This window comes from Eleginops maclovinus, chromosome 7, assembly GCF_036324505.1.
Source record: "Eleginops maclovinus isolate JMC-PN-2008 ecotype Puerto Natales chromosome 7, JC_Emac_rtc_rv5, whole genome shotgun sequence".
Classification (NCBI taxonomy): domain Eukaryota; kingdom Metazoa; phylum Chordata; class Actinopteri; order Perciformes; family Eleginopidae; genus Eleginops; species Eleginops maclovinus.
The window spans coordinates 25,801,411-25,822,347 of NC_086355.1; the positions used below are offsets into that span (position 1 = coordinate 25,801,411).

The 20,937-nt window shown below is 41.5% G+C and overlaps 1 protein-coding gene across 1 annotated transcript in view; it reads right to left on the reverse strand.

Annotated features, from left to right (window-relative positions):
- Positions 1-18,794, reverse strand: part of gpr39 (G protein-coupled receptor 39) — a 57,674-nt gene extending 38,880 nt beyond the window's left edge. The window contains exon 1 of the mRNA XM_063887806.1: positions 17,692-18,794. Coding sequence (XP_063743876.1) covers positions 17,692-18,475 — 784 coding nt within the window. The 5' untranslated portion in view covers positions 18,476-18,794. The remainder of the gene's footprint in view (positions 1-17,691) is intronic.
- Between the last annotated feature and the right edge of the window lie 2,143 nt (positions 18,795-20,937).

The following is a 20,937-nucleotide window of genomic DNA, read 5'->3' on the forward strand; positions in this document are numbered from 1 at the left end:
TCTAAGTCCCTCCTGCAGACATCCTGCTGAACACACACACACACACACACAGAGGTGCTGCGGAGGGGATTCAGCTCGTGACTGTATATGGGGGACTATAGGTTGAGACGATTCACGTGGGCGGGATGTTGCCAGGAGTTCAATGTAAAGCCAGCCCACATTTCCGATATGATGTCATTTCGGCAGCTAATCTGGATCAGCTCGTTTGTACCCCCGTTTTTAGAGATGTGGGTCAGGAGGAAAAGAGAGAGGGTTGTATTTTCTGACACTTTGTGAGTCTCCTTAGACACCAGGGACACATACAGTATGTATGTATAAAAGAGATCAAAAAGTGCATTTTGTATAATAGGGGACCTTTAAGCATCAGTTTGCGTTAGGGCTGCGTACCTAAACGTAACATCAGGTACAGGTACAGGTACCGGTACAGAGGTTTATTTACAGGTCCGGACCTGTACCTGTACCTGATGTTACGTTTAGGTACGCAGCCCTACCCTGAAATCTTTGTTACGTGATCCCAGACCTTACTGGTCTTCCCATGTGGCATGACAAACCAATTCAATCCGCCAATGCCAGCAAAGGAAAATTGGCTGAACTGCTTTTGAGTCTTTTTGACCAATCCAAACGCTGGATCATCCAAGCTCTCGCAATGTCTCGTGAGACTGTGGCGAGAGGATCTCAAATCAAAGATGGCTCTGATTTCAAGTTTCAGCGCGGCATTTTACGTCTTTTCCAGTGCTAAATTTTCGTCTTTGTGGTAGGATTTACGCATCTTCAGTCACAAAATAAGCATATACTTGGTGTAAATTTATATCGGTACAGTACCGGTACTTCATGATCCGGTATTTTGGACCTGTACCGAATCGATTTTCACGGTACAGTACCGGTACACAGTACCGGTACGCAGCCCTAGTTTGCGTGGACTACTTTAAAGCAGATGTGTATCTCTTTTTTTGGTCTTAAACTGTGGAATTCTTTACCAAATGATTAAAAGGGTTGTAAGAACATCTTAAAGTTGAAAAAAAGGTATAAAGAAAGAATAATAAGACAATATGAAGATGTCAGGTAAGCTGTTTATCTGATGGTAGATTGTTGTTGACTGTTGGTTATGCTTTTGGTTTCATATTTCAGGTTACTGTTTTCCATCATGGACTTCATAAAATGCGTAAAGTGTACATGTTTTGTTTTATAATAATTGCCATGAGTGGAATAAAGTAATAATACGAATAAGAATTGAGCGTCCGTCAGACCTTTCTAACAGTATAAAGACAAATACAGGAGCGACTTCCACCTGGTACACTTTATGATAGCTAGCGACAGAGCTTTACACCAGGGTTCCTGCCAAAGTGGCATCTGTTTTCTCTGTGCTGTTATAATGTCATAATTCCTCTCCACCTCGCAGTGAAGGACTCATTTTTCTTTTAAAGTTGATTGTGCTATCCAACAAAGGATTAATCGGAGCGTGCAGCTGTGAGCTGTTCATTTCATCCTGCCATATCCTCCCCCCGGCTTCAGTTTTATGACTGTTTGGTTGGAAAGCCATTTAGGAATAAAAATGTTCAGTCGCTCAGAGCGAGGTGATGCTATTGGACCTTATTAACAAACCAAATCAAATGGGGAAGGCTTGTATTAATAAGGCAGGGATATTCAACATGTTTCAGCCATGTGTCACACACAAGGGAATGGACAGCACTCCCTTCCTCAAACTGAAATAACCACAGAAGCACATTCTGCTGTGACTTTCTGTTAATATTTTAAAAAGAAATCACAAAAGTGTAAAAGTCTGATCCAAATAATCAAGACCAGCAGTCAGAATAAGATTCAATTAATGATCAAGGTTGTGTTAACATCTCTGAAAAGGCTAAATGAAACAAAATGAATAAATAAAAGTCCTATTAAAAATGTGCAAACGGGGCAAAAATAAAAAGCACATATAAGCTTGTTTTCATCCAATACCGTTCTGCAAATAAGAGTTGGTTAGCGAAGTAAACAGTAGCTTTGTCATGTTAGAAGTCAGAAAACATTGGGGAAGATTTTTTGCAGTGATGTCCTGAGAAGTATGTGCTCTGTAGCCGCATAACAACTACGTTTAGGAGGAATTTGATCCGTCAGCTACCTGTGTCATCTTGAAACCCTTTATAAACGTGGCCAATCTCAAAAGATGATGTACGCCAGTTTTATAAGCAATCTTTATGATTTCTAAAAAAACTGCACAGCTGATTGACAGCTGGAACACAAAACACCAAATAAATAGAAATCTTTTTTGTAATCAAAGTCCCAACTGTTTGTACATACATGTGCAAACCCAGTTTGATTTCACTTGGTTTAATATCATTTCTAAAAAGGGAGGAACATTAGGCTATACCCCACTGATAGAGTGAGGCTATGTGTACTTTGTCATTCACTTTTTTTTCTGACCACTTTTTATTTACCTCCATGCTGTTACTCTTTGTAATGTTCAAACTGCGTCCACCAAACGATATGAATAACTTGTCTGCTCTTCCCCAACAAGAACCAAAATGATAGGGTGTGAAATGTTTTTTTTTAGCTGTTCTGTCGTCATTTAAATGAATATTAATACGGGGCGCTTCTTTGACTATTTAAAGGCAAACATGGGCGTTACTTGAAGCCCGCAAAAGCTAGGTCGCATTTCGAGTTGATTTTGATTTATAAAGGGAAACCAAAGTAGGACGTGTGTGCGCACTGTTTTATAAATCTGAATATTTTAGTGCGTAGGCACTTGTTTTGTTCCTATGTACGCCATCTTTTCACGTGAAACCTACGCAAAGCTTTATAAATGAGGCCCCTGATAGGAGCAGAGTAGTTATTGTAGTTCAAAACTGGATATCAGATTATTGAAGACAAGTTGATAAACTCATTAAGAAAATGTTTATCAAGGCAATAAATCAAGTCTGGAGTTGGGTCATTTTCTCATAGACTTTTATGCAATTGGCAGTATTTTTGCAACAAGTGGAGTCGCCCCCTGCTGGCCATTAGAAAATAAATGTCTTCCCCCAGGAGAGACACACTGCAGTACACAGGCCATCTCCAATGTCTTGTTATCTTGTGTTTGTTTATGTTATCTCATGTTATCTTACAGGGGAATGAGTCATGAATGAATATGCTAACATTCCTTTCAGGTGAATCATTCATGAAAAATGAATCGCTGAAAGTCTGGTTCTACTGTAACTATGCATCTTTTTGCAACACCCAAATGCATCATGTAGACATTTGTGCATCACAAGAACCCTCATCACAAATGGTTAAAATAGTCCTTTAGCAACAATGACATGGAGCTGTGTTCATCAGTCATCCACAGGCACATCCTCCCTCTCATCTCTAGCTTTTGAATTGCTTTTAGGGGATGGGGGTGATAAAAACATGCCAGGTTTTTTCATTGAGGCAAAGCTCCTTGAAGCACAGCGTCCCCCAGGAACTTAAAAAGCTCCTCCAACCCCACCTGTTCCCCCCTGTGCCTGCAGCCTCACCTTCAGCAACATCCAACATGATAAAAGCCCCTCATTATGGAAGAAACAATTTTAAAACTTCAGACGCTGATGGATTCCTAAAGAGAGGGAGCTCAGCAGCGTTCAAGTCTGGAACTGAAGGCTTGAAAGTTGATAATTCATCACTCTGATCTTTTCACTGCCGGTAGTCCTGAAAGCACTTTGTGTCAGCAATGCATCAAGTGTTTCTGCAATGACCAGCAGCCGCTTGCCTGGCCTATGGAAACAACGTGAAATGTTTTGTGTAACAGACTAGAGTCTCTATATTGTATCATATTTAACATGGCATATGTTAAACTGTTTGAATCACAGTCTACTCAGAATTGTCATTCTATTGCACTGTATGGATTACCATTAAAAGGTCCCCAGATGATGAATACTATTGGGTTTTGTGTATTACACAAAAAAAACCTCTGTCTACGAGGTGTAATTCCTCACTCTAGGTTTTGGCAGTTTTGCGCTTCCGATCTGGCACCTTGTAACTATGTCTTTATAGAGGATGATTCCCAACACAACATATTGGAAAGAGATCATGCATCCAGGGCTGAGGGTCTCTGCAGATACAACAAAGATTCACTGGGCGTAAAACCAGATCAATGAGAGGAAGTCAGGTAATAAGTGAGCAAGCCTTTACATATCTAGCATAGTTAATAAATCCATTGTTAATATACTGTCATAGTTCGACAATACAATTGGTAAATAAGCAAGGGATATTTGAGAATAAAGGATGCTAAAGTCCTGATGGTGTTACCTATTGGTGGTTAAACCTGATATTCACGTAATCCCGGACAGTCACAGTATTTCAAGGATATTTTTTGTAAAGTTTGACTGGCTAAGTTGCAGATGAGCTTAACCGTGAGGGATATTTGAATGAGCGCAGACTACAGTGATTTCTCCAGCCTCAACGCAGCATGCAGCAGAACACCCTGAGGGGGGGATGAGATGGGTGTCTCACTGTCAGCCTCTCACTGTGGGAGATTCATCAGGCTTATACTTTTCTGTAAGTACAGTTTTTAGTCTTTCATAATGCTTTTTCAAGCAGCAGAGAATGCAGAGGAACCAGTGACTCAAATCAATCCTCAGAGAAAGAGGCCCAGATCACAACAATCCATTTCAGATCAGTTAAAATCACATGAATAAATCAAATGTAAATGATGAGATCAGCTAGTGTAAAAAATAGTATAAAAATAGTGTTCAGTTTTTTCTCTGTTGAGTTATAACTATAAAATAATGTTCTTGTTCAAACCAAATCAAATTGTGACAGTTACGACAGTTAAGGGGCTTATGTGCACTGAATGAAGATATTCCTTTAAACTATGTTTAGACTCCAAACTCTAGGAGTCCCTCTCGTATGACCCTGCTGAAGTGTCTTTTGTAAAACCTACACTATCTGTTTCAAATGTGAATACTTGACGTTGAGGCAACCAGTGCGATAAGGGGTGAGAAAAGTACCAGAATATGATTTGAAATGGATCACCTCTCAACATGCAAATATCAGTCATCCTCAGCAGTCAGTGCTGGCATGCTACAGCAGATCTGAGTGTGTGTAGTGCTGTGTTGTAAAACAGATGGGTGAACACACTCACGAAGTATCACCTGTGATTTCCCTCAGAGGGCTGACACACCATGAAGCCACAGCCGCCCTGTCACCCTGCAGGCCCCCAGCGACTGGGTGCAGGCTGTCACTTGCAGGGAGGCTGGCCTTCAGCTGTGTTTCTGCCAGGGGCCACAGTACTCTGGAGAATATTATCTGCAGCTGTCACTCAGGGCAGAGATGTCAGGTTACGGAGGAGGAATGGTGAGGTACATTCATCAACCTGTAAGAGGCACAGGGGGGAAGTCACTGAGGTAGTTAAAAAAGCTCCATAGTGGCAAAGCCCCGGGGGTGGATGAGATCCGCCCAGAAATGCTGAAGGCTCTGAGTGTTGAGGGACTGTCATGGTTGACACGTCTCATCAACATTGCATGGAAGTCGGAAAAAGTACCGAAGGAGTGGCAGACCGGGGTGGTGGTTCCTCTTTTTAAAAAGGGGGCTCAGAGGGTGTGTGCCAGTTACAGAGGCATCACATTACTCAGCCTCCCCGGGAAAGTTTACTCTAAGGTGCTGGAAAGGGGGGTCTGGCCGATTGTCGAACCTCAGATTGAGGAGGAACAATGCAGATTTGGTCCTGGTCGTGGAACGACGGACCAGCTTTTTACTCTCGCAAGGATCCTGGGAGTACGCTCATCCGGTCTACATGTGCTGTGTGGATTTGGAGAAGGCGTATGACCGGGTTCCCAGGGAGATACTGTGGGAGGTGCTGCGGGAGTATGGGGTGAGGGGGTCTCTATTCAGGGCCATCCAATCTCTGTACTCCCAAAGCGAGAGCTGTGTCCGGGTCCTCGGTAGCACGTCGGACCGATTTCCGGTGAGGGTTGGCCTCCGCCAGGGCTGCGCTTTGTCACCAATCCTGTTTGTGATATTCACGTACAGGATTTCGAGGCGTAGTCGTGGGGGGGGGGGGTTGCAGTTCGGTGGGCTAAGGATTGCACCACTGCTTTTTGCAGATGATGTGGTCCTAATGGCTTCATCGGTCTGTGACCTTCAGCACTCACTGGATCGGTTTGCGGCCGAGTGTGAAGCGGCTGGGATGAGGATCAGCACCTCCAAATCTGAGGCCATGGTTCTCAGCAGGAAACCGATGGACTGTCCGCTCCAGGTAGGGAATGAAGCCTTACCCCAAGTGAAGGAGTTCAAGTATCTCGGGGTCTTGTTCTCGAGTGAGGGAACAATGGAACGTGAGATGGGCCGGAGAATCGGAGCAGTACTGCAGTCGCTTTACCGCACCGTTGTGACGAAAAGAGAGCTGAGCCAGAAGGCAAAGCTCTCTGTCTAACGGGCCATCTTCATTCCTACCCTCACCTATGGCCCATGAAGGATGGGTCATGACCAAAAGAACGAGATCGCGGATACAAGCGGCCGAAATGGGATTTCTCCGCAGAGTGGCTGGCATCTCCCTTAGGGATAAGGTGAGAAGTTCCGTCATCCGGGAGGGACTCGGAGTAGAACCGCTGCTCCTTCGCGTTGAAAGGAGCCAGTTGAGGTGGTTCGGGCACTTAGTGAGGATGCCACCTGGGCACCTCCCTAGGGAGGTGTTGCAGGCACGTCCAGCTGGGAAGAGACCGAGGGGTAGACCTAGGACCAGGTGGAGGGATTATATCTCTTCGCTGGCCTGGCAGCGCCATGGAATCCCCCAGTCAGAGCTGGCTGATGTGGCCAGGGAAAGGAACGTTTGGGGCTCTCTGCTGGAGCTGTTACCTACGCAACCCTGACGGAAAAGCGGGAGAAGATGGATGGATGGATGGAGGGTGGCACAGATAGCATTGAGTGACAATTCAGATACACTACTTCTGAATTTACACGATTAATACCTTAAGCAGCAACAGGTTGCCTTATGTCAGGACATTTTTTTTGTTATAAAACAGAATACATTGAATGTAATTCATTGAATTTAATTCACTGAAATGCTGCGACTGTAACTTTTATAATGTGCTCTGTCCAACAAACTCTCAAACTCAATTAAAAAAACATATTAAAACATATTTTTTTTAATAATAAGGAACTATTTGAGAAGCTGGAAATGAAAAACTTTGACATTTTTGTTGGTTTTAGAGAACAGCAGGTGGCAGATGTACAGACGGTGCTTGAAAGACGGAAGGAGTTGATTGAACCCTAAAATAATCATATCCCATATCTAAGACCTCAGATTTCTTAATAGCTCATTGTGCACGGTACTAACATAACGGCACCCAAATCCACCCTAATTCATCATGTGACCAAGGTTAGCCAAAGCTAGCCTGAGAAGAATCCTTTGATTTGACTACGTGTTTGCATGTGCGTGACGCAGCACCACATAATAATACATTGAATAATACATTTTATTTGTAAAGCACCTTCCCTTGCTAAAGGTATATATCCAAGAAAATCTCCAGTTTTAACTAGCCTAGATTAGTTTGGGCTGGGTTCTGTAATTATTCAACATAATTTGTCCTTACCAAACATCTCCTAAAACCCAGAAAGAGAGACACTGAGCCAGAGGGCCAAAGTGTGACGTGTGACGGTAAAATAACAAAGTAAAGAAAATTCAAACGTCTATCACGCTGTGGCCATTTCCTCGCTTCCTCTTCCTAAGAGCGGTTAATTAGAAACCTGATTGGCTATTGTATGGCCCTCTTTGAGCTGAAGTAGTCAGCTAAGATGCTGGATGTAAGAATAAACAATATGAAGATGTATTGTCAGACAGCGTGAAAACCAGGTCCTGTTTTATCTTAGTGTTTAAAGTGTCTTTAAAGGGGCGCGATTATGCTTTTAAGAGTTTTCCCTTCCTGTGGTGTGACATATGTTTTTGTGCAGGTCAATAGTCTGCAAAGGCCCAAATCCCTACTCTCCCCCTTTGTTTTTTTAAAATTATTATTCTTATGAAACGGAAACAGGGGGTTGTTAGAGCCATTTTTTGTGGTGATTACAAATTACAATTTTCTAATTAATTTAGGTGTTAATATAGTCTTTCGATTTATGAATAGAAAGAATTCAGTAAAATAAGTCTCCTGAAAACAGTTTGGATTTATTGCGATAAATACAAGGAAGGGGTGGGACTGAGTCTCAGGCTTTTTGTCTTCAGCATGGAATGGGGAATCGGTTCAGTCTCTGACCTCACGTTACACTGATACTTGTTGTTTATTTGTTTTTTAATTTTTTGGAAGATGTGAATAAATCAGCCAAATATGGATGGATATTGATCCATTTCATCCGGTACATAAGTGAAATGATGCTACATGCTGAAAGCCCGGGATCACAAAGACAGCCGATAAGCACCTCCATGGTACCCGTTATCTCTTATCAGGAGTTTTAGTTTTGTCCAATTCAATTCAGAGCTGCTAGTAAGAATGTTGCTGAAAAGAAATAGTAATTCAATGTTTGAGATAAAACTCCGTCTAGAACAGATTGAACTAAAGAGCTTTTTTAAAAGTACGCATGTGCCAAAAGTGCATGCAGCCTGTTGCAGTGGCACCTGCCAGATTTGTACTTTCATCCACTTTTAGCTTTCTTATTTGATCTGTTATGTTAAGCTGACAAGTGAGCGGTCCGACCAAACTAGGGAGGCAGAGGCACAGACAGTTGATGGTTGACGGTGCTACAGTCAGACATGATTTTGTAATCACCTGATATACATTAAATGGACTATATATAATTAATGTATTCAAGAAAAACTACACTAAACCACCAAACATAATTGTAACAGAGTTACACCACTCCCTGCGTCATCCTACTGCATTAACCCCAGCCGGAACGACAAAAAAGTGCTTTTGCCCCGGGGACTGTTTTTAGCAGACCTTTGGACGGGGGAGAGGAGAGCACAGGTGTGTAGTACGACACTCTGGTAAGTATATGCTTTACTGTATGTTAACAAACTGCATTTGTTATCGGACACATATTAAAGATTAGATTAAGTATACAAGTGCAATATTTTACTTTGATCATTTGCTTCGCCAATAAGGAAGCAATTTGTTTTAGAGCAACCCCATGGCTTCTTTGCACCAAGATGGTCGGAAATAACGGCTATCCCACTGAAATCTGGAGAGGGACACAGAGGAGAGCTGGGACCAGATTTATGGGGAATTAGATGTAGGCATAAGTCATGTCTCCCCCTTCTCATCACGTTACATACTGGAGTGTAGTTTGACGTGTTTTCAGAAAACATGACCATGACCAGGAGATATCTGAAGACAATGTTTCCATCTATGCTCATGGACGTTTCCATCCTTTAATGGCTGCTGGACCGTTTGGGTCATCAAGGATTACACAGAGCTTCATCAAGTCTTCACCTTCAGTCTTCAGAGGGTCTCTGTGCTCTGGAGGACGTCCTCAGACGCCGTGTCCCTGTGGCTATAAGGACTTTTGTTGCACATTTGCTTGAACTTGTGTTTAAATAAATATTTATTGATTTTATTCTAATAAGGTGCCACTGTCATAAAACCTAATTCCCCTCTGGGATTAATAAAGCATTTTGATTAATTGGCGTTGTGTTTACAACCTCACTGACTGGCAATGATGGAAATTGCCTTTGCTCAGTGCCACTGTTTCCTGTCGAGAAGGAGAAATGCACAAGTGAACCTTATCTTTCTCAAGGCAAATATTGAAATTGAGTAAAACATGCCAGAATGAAGATCTGACAAAATTACAAGATCAGAATGGGTGGGCGATATTGTTAAGGCCGGCTGATTTTCACTGACTTTGGTTAACTTTTAATTCATTATCCATATATTTAGAGAAATGTTCAGCAAAGGCTAAAATCCCTGAGATTCTCTCCCACACGTTCCTTGGCCGGAGGGGGACGACAACATGTAGCCTTGAGCCTCAGTGTTTTGGCATAATATAATGTGAGTAGCCATCAATGTAATTTTCAGGAACAATTGTACATCATTGTTGCTTTAAAACCTCATTTCAAGACATTAAAAATTCAGTGTTTTTATCAAACCCATGAAGACATTAGAATAATGAGCTAATGAGTCATAGCTGATCAAATCTGATCACGGAAATTGTCATTTCAGTTTGAAACATTGACAGATGCTGGCTGGAAATGACAAACCTTGACCTCAAATCAAGGATTCAATGTTGAAAAAATGTGCTAACCCTGAAACTGTTATCATTGTACACTTGATTATATGCAGTGTGGCAGCAGTGATCAGCTGTTTCTGAACTGTAACGCAATTTTATTTGTTGAAGTGTTTACAATTGAAATATGACCTTTTTTTTTGCTTGAAGTGAAGCACTAATAGATTGTGTTTACCACAGCCTGAAGGTAAATGTCACGGTCACACAGACTAAAAGGGCGTTGGTAATATCTGGCATCTATGTGACTTTTATTACACAGCTGCATGTATCCACTCTGGATCACTGTGTGTATTGTTTGACACTCACATTGATAACCCGGGTGAAGACAGGATTATCACTGCACACATCTTGCATAAAAATTGGTAATGAATAACAATAGTTCTCCCTGCTATCTTATTTGTCTCAAGTATCAAAGTATGCTTTCTTCTCACATCTATTCAGCCTCGGAGTGCTCATATCACAAATAGCTTGCAAAAGCCAAAGTTCACAGGGCAAAGGCTGAAGCCAGCAAAACAGAATTAATATTCACTCCACAAATGCTGGCTCTGAGTGATCTAAAGCAATTAACCTTCTGTCCAGGACGTGATGTGTGGGCATCTAACAACGATGTTCTCTGCTTTTAATTACTCTCCAAAGTTGCACAGCCCAACCAGGATTAAAAGTAGTTTTAAGCTAAAGTGAAGCAATGACAGCATGGCAGCGGGAACCTCTGTGCTTCAGAGCGGGACTCAAGGCACTGTGCAGCCAGGTCTGTGCTGTCCGCCAAGTGCAATAACCAACCATTTTCAGATTCAAGTGAAGATCGTTCTGGCAGCACAATAAGGAGGGGAGAGACTAGTGTTGATGCCAGCAGACTGTCATGACCCCCCAGTAATAATAAGTAAAATGTAATATTCCATTATGAAGACGCTGGAGTCCGTTCCAGTGTATTGCTGCTTGAAATGTTGTTTATGAGGTCTGAGCGGTTATGAATTTGGAAGCAGTTATTATAGACATGATAATGTGGCCGTGAGGTGATTACATTATGGCCTGGATAACACGTTTGCAGATCTTGCAGTTTGCTCTGTGAATATTGGTCACATAATAACTTCCTAGTGAAAAACACTTTTAGCATTTTCCAATACTTTTTGGATTTTTGGGTTCATTTTTCACAACATTATTCCTTGTATATTGACTGTAAGAAATATTTATACACACACCAATATTCCAGTCTGTTGGTTATACGTAGAACAATAAAACTTTGAGTAAGCTGATGGAGCACAGTGAACATCACACACATTTCCTACTGAGATCATAACAGCACACTGTTTGCATAAAGGACTATCACACTGAGGAGTGGCATTACAGAACACACGCTGATTAAAAGTTAGTCAGGGCTGTCGCACACTCCCACGTCCTACTGTTCTCTACTCACTATGGAATTATGGAATTACTTTAATCCTAATAAAGGATTATGTGCTCAAAACTGAAAACAAACCAAAACTCCAAATCAACTCTGTTGATATCTGGCGTGGTATTATTGAAGGGGGGACATTCCAATAAACTGAAATAAACTGAGCTAAAAAGAGCAATAAAGCACAAGTTGAAACAGACAGCATAGCCAATAGCATGAATGCATATTTATATAGTTTATCTGTAGAAAGTTAGTTCTTCCAAACAACATGTAGGCGTAGGTCAACACTGTCCTTTGTGCCCAGAAACAATGCACTGCCACTGCAGTACCTCTGAATATAAGATTTGGAACTACATAGAAGGCTTATTTATTTTCATATTCTATGAGCAAGATCCAACTGATGGGATTTTGAAGATACAAAAATAAAAGTGTTCTTCAGAAAGTATCAAATTAAACACATGCATTTTCTCCTTGTTCCGTTTCTTTCCTCGCAGCTGATTCAAGCTTTGGTATTATATTTCCCTACAAAATACAATTTACAGCATTACTTTATTTTACAATGGAAAATGAGTACATGATCTCTGTTTTCCAGCACAATACTTTATTTATTTACTTAGACAAAAACTCATGAACATTTTATATTTTACTCCAGAAAATATAATCAATCATTTTACAAATTGTAAAGTTTTTATATATGACTGTCAAGGACAACCACCGTTTTCTTTGATCCTAATACATTTGAACATTATCAATGCTAGGGACACTTTCCAACCTCTGTGAGGAAGCACTCGCTCCCTCACTAACATTCGGCTCAGCCCTTCCTTTGTAAAGAAAGATATTTTTTCTTCAGAACTTTGTTTATATCACCAAATATAATAAACTATGCATCTTAATTAATTGTTCTCCTTAAAAATATGTTAAAGACACACAATCATGATATTAATCACCATTTCCTGTGTTTCAGTCCTGGAAGCCATCTTATGCCATTGCCAGTCTGGGCTGTCATTGGTCGGATAATGTGTGATGTAATGTTTGCCAATTCACTTAAAAACGATCAGTTCTGTGAGGATATTCTTTGATTCGAATGTATAATATTTCTGGAAATGAAATAATGAATTGACTTGGCCTTGAGATTTTAGTTAAATATTTCTCTGTTTAAGTCTTCACTCCAGAGTCATGACCTGATTGGCCGAATTGAATTGGGAAGGCGTCTGCAATAAATGTGACTGGAACGAGAGAGGAGGGGGTTGATATTTTTCCTTTTGTTGGTGAAAGAGCACCAGGTCTGTTGTGAAAAGGTTATTTTATATTTCTGTAAAACAATGGGCGGCGAAATGGGCCTAATCTTTTCAATAAAACTCTTGTACATTATCCTTTAAAACTTTGGAGACTGATACCAAAATATTTTTTCTTTGGTGAAGGTTAAAAATAAAAGGCCTGTTTCTCCAAGAAAACCCTCTCTCCAATTGTGTACTGTACAGGAAACTAGTAGCTATTTGATCCCCTGCAGAAGTTTGCCCACTGAGAAAGAAATTAAAAGTCTATACTTTTAATGGTAGGTTTATTTTAACAGTGAGAGACATAATATCAAAAACACATTTAAAAAAAGACCATTGATGATCATTGATGCCTCAAGAGGCCAGATCTTAGATGGTGGAGCCCCAGACCGAGGGCGATTGATGGTCATTTTGTGCTTCTTCCATCTTCTAATAATCAAACCAGTTGTCTCTCTCTCACCAAGCTGCTTGCTGGTGGTCTTGTCTTCTATTCCAGTCTTGTGCTGGTCTATAATCTTGTCCCTGATGTCCTTAGACATTAGTTCCACCATGATCACAAGACATGTCTCTGGTCTGGCCCTCGGTGGAGAGGTTGTAATCAGATTTATTGACTGTGGACAGGTGTCTTTTATCCAGGTAAAGAGTTGATATTAGGAGTACTTTCATAAAGCCAGAGGACATTTTTAAACGTCCGTGGGACACAGAATTCTTGTTGGTTGCAAGAGGATCAAATACTTATTTCCCACAATGAAACTCAAATCAATGTATATCTTTTTTTTATATATACATTTCTGGATTTTCTTTTTGATATTCTGTCTCTCACTGTTAAATTAAACCTACCATTAAAAGTATAGACTTTTAGTTTCTTTGTAAGTGGGCAAACTAACTCAATCGGCAGGGGATCAAATACTTATTTCCTTCAATGTATATTTAGTCCTGTTGAAATGAAGCTCAGCGCAAGTTCAACCAGGAAGACCATCTATATAAACAGTCATTCACATATTTCCCTCTTACTCTTCCCTCCCAATCAGCGATCGGGGGCATCACCCCCAGCTAATCCTATCACTTTGTTTCTATTCCCACAAACCAATCACAGCGCCTCGTCAAACCTTTTAAACCTGCTCTCTCCCCTCCTGACAGTTGTTAATGCAGGTGACTCGACACAGCCCCCCTCCACCCCTTCCACCTCCCGTTCCTCCGAATCCAGGGTTCACGTCAGGCTTTAATCATCCCTCTTCAGACGACCTCCATCATCTCTTAATGTCACCACCACCACCAGCGTCTAGACCCCGGGGGGGTCATCTGCCCAGTTTCCCCTCCCGGATGATACTCCCGCACAATGGGGTCTAATCGCCAAACAACATTACATTCATCTTTGCATGCTGGCACTATGATGATAGCGTTACATCAAACATGTCTCTCCTGATTGAAATACTCTTCTAGAGTTGCGCCTTCCAAAATTGAAAGTGTCACTATGAATGTCCCCTTTAACGTCAATGTTTATCACCACTTATTCCTGGTAACGTAAAACATGGTACAGTTATAAAAGAAGTTACACACCGTAAAGCATGCACTTTCTTACTCTTATTGGGCCCATCATTTACAAAATGAACATCATGCTGTATTCAGAAAGACTTAAGCTAGAGATTTAGCTCATAAACTCACCAGGACACTTTTCACTGAGATAATAAATCAAGTGAAAAGTCATTTTCTTATAGACTTCTACACAATCAGACTTTTCTTTGGGCCAGTGGAGTCGCCCACTGCCATTTAAGAGAATGCAAGATAAATGAACTTTTTCATTTCATTATTCAGGTGCCTGCTGCCTGGCTGGACACTGTGGGACCCTCGGACAAAAATTAGACCACTGCACCCCCCCCTCCCCTGGTGATTTAAACTACTCTACGAGGCTCACATGGCTGCGGTCCACCACTGCTGCGGCTCCAAATCAGCAGTCAAACTACAACGACAAACTTCACGACAAAACAATTACAAACAAATATGTGAAACATTGACCTGGCAGCTCCATCAGCATTAGTCAGTACTCACTAAGTGAGACTGCAAAGTACACAATGAATTCCTACGCTGTGATTCAGAGCCATGTAGTCCTGAGAATCCAGTGTTCGCTCAAAGTCAGACTGACCACATGACATCATCAGTGACCTGATTTCAACAAGGAGGTCTGTGTGTGTGTGTGTGTGTGTGTGTGTGTGTGTGTGTGTGTGTGTGTGTGTGTGTGTGTGTGTGTGTGTGTGTGTGTGTGTCAGTCAAAATAGGATGTACGATGGTGGCACACAATGGATTACAAAGAAAAGTATCTTGACAAATACAACGTTTTGTACGGAAAGACTAACAATGCTTGTTTAGAAAGCATTGCTTTGGGTCTAGTGTTTGGTGAGACTGTCTAACAATCACATTGATAATATATAAACTGAAATCAATCATCTGGTAAGGGAAGTCAATTCTTTTTTGCTACCCTGTTTTCTGTGTTTTTTTAAATGTGTGTCATAGTGGATACCTTGTAATTTTAGTGCAAACCAAATTCACCTACGGGTACAAATAAATAACCTGAACTTGAATAACCCTCACTATGCTTGCTTGTTATTCAGGTCAGATCCTTTGCAAAGGTTGAACAAACATATCACACTTGTTGTTCCCCCCTTTGTAGCAGACCTGTGTGCACCATGCTAACTGCATGTCCTCAGCTGCAGCTGGGGGAAGATGTCAGGTATCCCAAAGCTGCAGGTAGCAGAGCCTTCCCCCAGCAGGATCTGCCTTCAGAAAACATTTCTGCCAGAGAGGCAGCATTTCTAATCTCCTTTAAACTTGCTGTACATGGAACTCTGAGTCAGGAATTTAAAAAGCATCCAGGATAACTTGTAATGGTAAATGTCCACTTGAGAATATTTATTGTATTTAGTGTTCACATATTCACACATTTTCTGCATGTAAATGTGAGGTAACAAACCAACTGACTCTCTCCCTCAGGTTACTCAAACATAATGAATTATTTAAGAACATGATCACACGAATCGCTAATGCTTTTTTTTAACAAACTTTTATAAAGGTTCCTTTCGTAAAATAATTGGTGCTGAATGAAACAGCATTGTATGATTATAATGTTGAATATGTAGGGCTCTTTGGGGCAGCAGAACAACATGTAGAGAGGTTATGGTGAAAAAAGGTACATTTGTCTATAGTTGTGTTTTTATAGTAAACAAAACTTTAATAGATGTGGCTCTTTAGCTGCTAGATGCTACACATAAATGTTATATCTCTCAGGTTTGGTGCTCCACAGAGCTGCCTACTGAAGTGGTGGGAATGAACCAAAGGAGTAAAGTAGCACTAAAACACTCCGAGGAGCTCAGGGGAGCGCAGAGCTAATTTGTGAGTTTGTCACAACGAGGATCACTTTTTATACTACACACAATCTTTCAGTCTAAAGATAACACAAAATATGAATTTGCACAACTTTAACGTTTGCAAATGTTGTTTTATCAAATAAGAAAATAAATTCCCTTTCTTAATCTTAATCAAATTAGCTTTGTGGTAATCGTTTACTAAGATAGTGTCTAATATGAGGCTGTACATTACACATGCAGCTTCCTGCTCCTGGGTCTGTTTTTACTTCCTGTGTGTCATGCTTCTGGTCAGCCAGCTTATTCATGTGGAGGTTTTCTCTCAGTGCTGCGCTGTATGACTAAGGGACCTTCATTCTGATCTCTGTTCATGTTAGCCTGTCTGCGCTGAGTCATACCAGCATCCCTTATCATCTCTGAGTCCGTTCTTCTCATGTCCAATGCTGATGTTCAGTGGACCAGGACAGAGCTGTTCTAAGGATGTCCTCCGGTTTATACATTTTTTTATCTCTGTTGGCCGACTATTTGCAGTTCAGTCCTTCATTTTATCTCTAAATGCGTAGTAGGAGAGACTTTCTGTGAGGTCTTTGGTGAGTTCCACACCTGTCGGATTCTCTGTGGTTCATATTTGTACATTAAGACATGAGCATGAGAATACCCAGTAGCAGACCCACTATGTTATAAGCAAGAGCCTGAGTTTGAATCCGACCCGCGGATCTTTGTCTGATCTTTGCCTACTTACTGATAAAGGCAAGCCCAAAGCCCCACTCAAATATGGACATGGAGTCCTTTGGCACCCTTACCACTGATAATATGACACACATTGTCATATTTTCAGTAACTTTACTTTAAATAACTCTTTTTATGCAATTTTTTACTCCACTTAATTTAGTTAACATATAACATAAATATGATGTTCGCTTATAAAATGAAACTACTGAACAAAACATGGGCCTATGTGCAGCTGAACATTTTAAGTTAAGTTACTAACACCAGATGGTTTATCTCGGAGGAGCTCTAAACAAACGTGTCAGTGTGTGTTAGTGTGTGTAATCCATCGAAAGAATGGTCACAACATTGGAAATACACATGTCAAGCAGTCACAGTGAAGACGTGTCCAAACAACCCAGGCAGCGCTGGTAATACACACAGACACACAGACACACAGACACACACACACACACACACACACACACACACACACACACACACACACACACACTGGCCCAAAAAACAACACAGAACTTTTTTGTTACACATTATAGGGATATAGAGATGCCTACACCCTGCGATATATTGATAATGCTGCAGCCCCATCACATACACATTAACAAAAGTTACTTCCCCAAACAGAAAACTTAAACACATGAAGAGTTAACCATGCCAACGTGTGTGCGGCCTCAGCATGGATAACACTTAACAGGAAAAGCTCAAACCCTTTCTTGAGCAGACACAATCGGCAGAACAATTGAGTATTTTTGGAAATATTTAATCAAGAACCTACCGAGAAAAATTATGGTCTGCTTCCTTGCTGTTTTGATCTTTGAACTTTCATGCTTGGGTGCTGTTTGGATCCCGTTGGTGCTGCCGTCGCCGGACCCTAGAGGCTTCTGGAGGACGAGGACCATGGCCCAGCACATGAAGGCCACACAGACCAACACCACCAGGTAGACGATGAAGGCTACAAAGATGCTGACCCTGTACATCACCCAGCGCTCCCGCAGGTTCGTACAGAAGGTCAGATTCTGGACCGGGAGGTCTTGTTTAAGGGGAATGTGTCCCTGCGTTCCTGTAGCAATCAGCAGGGGCAGGGCCACGAGGACAGACACCAGCCAAGCGAAGGAGATGAGGGCAGATGTGCGTTTTCCACCCAGGGCTTTGAAGCGGAACGGGTGACAGATAGCCACATAGCGCTCAAAGCTAAGCGTGGCCACATTGAGGATGGTTGCGTAGCTGCAAGCCTCGAAAAGAAAGTTGTAGATCTTACAGGACACATTCCCTCCTGCTGTGGTGAACGGGGACCAGATGGCGCTGTAGAGCTCCACCGGCATGCCAATGAGGAGCACCAGCAGGTCTGAGCAGGCCATGCTGACCATGTAGTCAGTAACGTTCTTTTGCAGGTAGCCGTTGCGCTTCAGCACTTGCGTCACTCTGATAGTGACTGAATTGCCCACGATGCCCGTCACCAGGATGAGGCTGTAAAAGACTGTGAGAACGATTTTGACAGGGTAGCTGGGTTCAAGCTCAGTCCAGTCTTTCAAGTGTGCTACCTCGGCTTCCTCATCCATGGTTACAGAGCTCAGGTTTCTGATGCAGTGATTTTTGTCCGTTAGCTTATCAGTTCTGCTGGGCGCAGCCTCTGTGATTACAGCCTGGATCCACAAGAGAGCCGCTTTCCAAGATAACAACTTACAATGAAGACTTTTCTTTCTCCCTGATCCTTCAAGGAGAGTTTCCCATTGAGCGGTAAACTCCAAATCACAGTAGGTTACACACCACTGTTGGAAATATCTTGAGTGGTTCTAAGTCTGGTTCATCTCCTCCTATTCCTGATGATCACCCAGGATCCCGGAGAGTCCTTTCACGTTCCAGTCCAGAGTCTGGTGGTTTCAGGCTGAGCAGAGTGTTAGCTAACACTGCTCACACAAACCTCCTCCCACATAGCAGGGCAGGGCGGTTAAACATTAAACACTGCAACAGGAAGTAAGTGTGGAGGCCAGGTTTCATTTCTTATCATCAGAACTAATGCGCCCCCCCTTTATACAAGCACATGTTGTACTTCAAGTTATCGTTGAGACTAGAGATACACTTACATTCACATAAGAATGTATGCAATTTGGAAACTTAGTAAAAATCATGCCTGTCTTTGAACAAATGAATAAATTGTGTGAGATTAATTTAGTGGTAGTTTTGTTTGCAGGTCATGTTAACGATAAAGGTGGATGACCTGAAAGTGATATCAGAGCTTACATTTACATGAGTGAGAACTGGGTGGAAGACAGAGAATTTAAAAGTGGACAATTGATTAAACAAAAAAAAACGTATAGGGAAGCTGAAAAGTTCAAACAGGAACCGTACTGAAAAAAGCCAGGAGCAAATGCGTAGGGTCAGTAAACATTTTTTTCAGGGAGTTCATAAAGATGGTTATATTGAGAAAATACAGCATAACAGAATAAACATTAGGAGATAGAGGTGGCTGATAAAATGATATTCTTAGAGAAGATGGTTTTCCTGTGTGTCAAAGATAATACAGGACTGTTTCCTTTCAGCACTGAAGAGAACACCGGATACTTTTCAAAGGAATACTCACAAAAAAACACAATAATTTATTTGTTAAACGATCCCCCCCGTGTGGCTGTTAATTATCAGACACACTCAATTAAACCATCAGGCTGTCAGCCAGATGTTCTCTCCCAAAAGTGTTGGAAAAAAGGGAAAGTCTATCATTCTGTTGTTTATTAGGACGCCTCTTCATTTATTGAGTAATCTGCTGGTGTGTTCATGTGTGTAGGTATTTACAGCGTCACATGCATTCATTATATCTCAGTAACAAGCTGCTTGTTAGCTCGAGATTTTCATTAAACTGTCTGTGTGACATTGAATTAAAATGACCATGTACGGTGTTTGTACGGTGTGTGAATGACTCAATGTTATCCGTCATGCAGGGACGGGACGGGACGGGACAGGATTTTACTTTACTCCTGCAGTATAAAAAAGAAGAACATGAAGATGTAAAGGAATATGCCCAATTCCCTTGATTGTTCTCTTAATGTAGAAAAGATTAAAAGGAACACCGTATAGGTATACTACCTACCTACCTACCTACCTACCTACCTACCTACCTACCTACCTACACTAAAGCCTCAGAGAAAACATATTCTATGCTCCACCTGACCTTAAATGTCTTCTTCTTTATGTCTTATGTACTGGCAGCTTTTTCCTCAACATTAAGGCCTCTAGTCTGTGCTTAAATTTTGATGATGCACACGAATGCATTGTATGCGCTGTTAAGAATTCAGCAGCACAATAGAAGCCCCCACAATACCCTTTTTCTGGCCTCTATTACCTGAACTCATAACCATGACGCTGCACTATCCACTGAAAGAAATACAGAAGCTTTCTTTAGAATTGTTTTCAAACAGCATTATGAAGGAGAACATTTGCATGCTTTTGTGACGAATATGTGATGAGTAGCCCTGAAGAGGTGATGTGTGTGAATAGGGCTCTGCTGCTTTCAGCAGTCTGTAATTGGATAGCATGTCATGTTCTTTTTCAGCACATTTTTCATGGTGAATATATTTTCTTTTTAAAGATAACAATAAATGTGATTTGTAGGCTTCCGGTTATGACACGCAACTGAGTGGACGCGTGGGGCTAGGCTCCGACGAAATTAATATATTTGTACCATATTTTAGTATCCAAATTAGGGCTGAACGATTTTGGAAAATAATCTAATTGCGATTTTTTTCCCTCAATATTGCAATTGCGATTTAATATGCGATTATTATGTATTTTTCAAAAAACACAAGCAATAAATCAATCGTGATTACAATCGTGAACCTCGTGAGGTAGCAACAGTGGCGAGGCACGTTCTGCACAATACCTGACGTTGCGCAGCATCTTCCTTTTTAAAGCCAAAATAATTCCACACAACTGAAGTGCTGCTCCTCTTTGGTACCAAACTTCCAGCCGTGCACTCCTCTGACGAGCCTGAGGCCATTGTGCGACAGGTTCAAGCGCAGCGTTGACT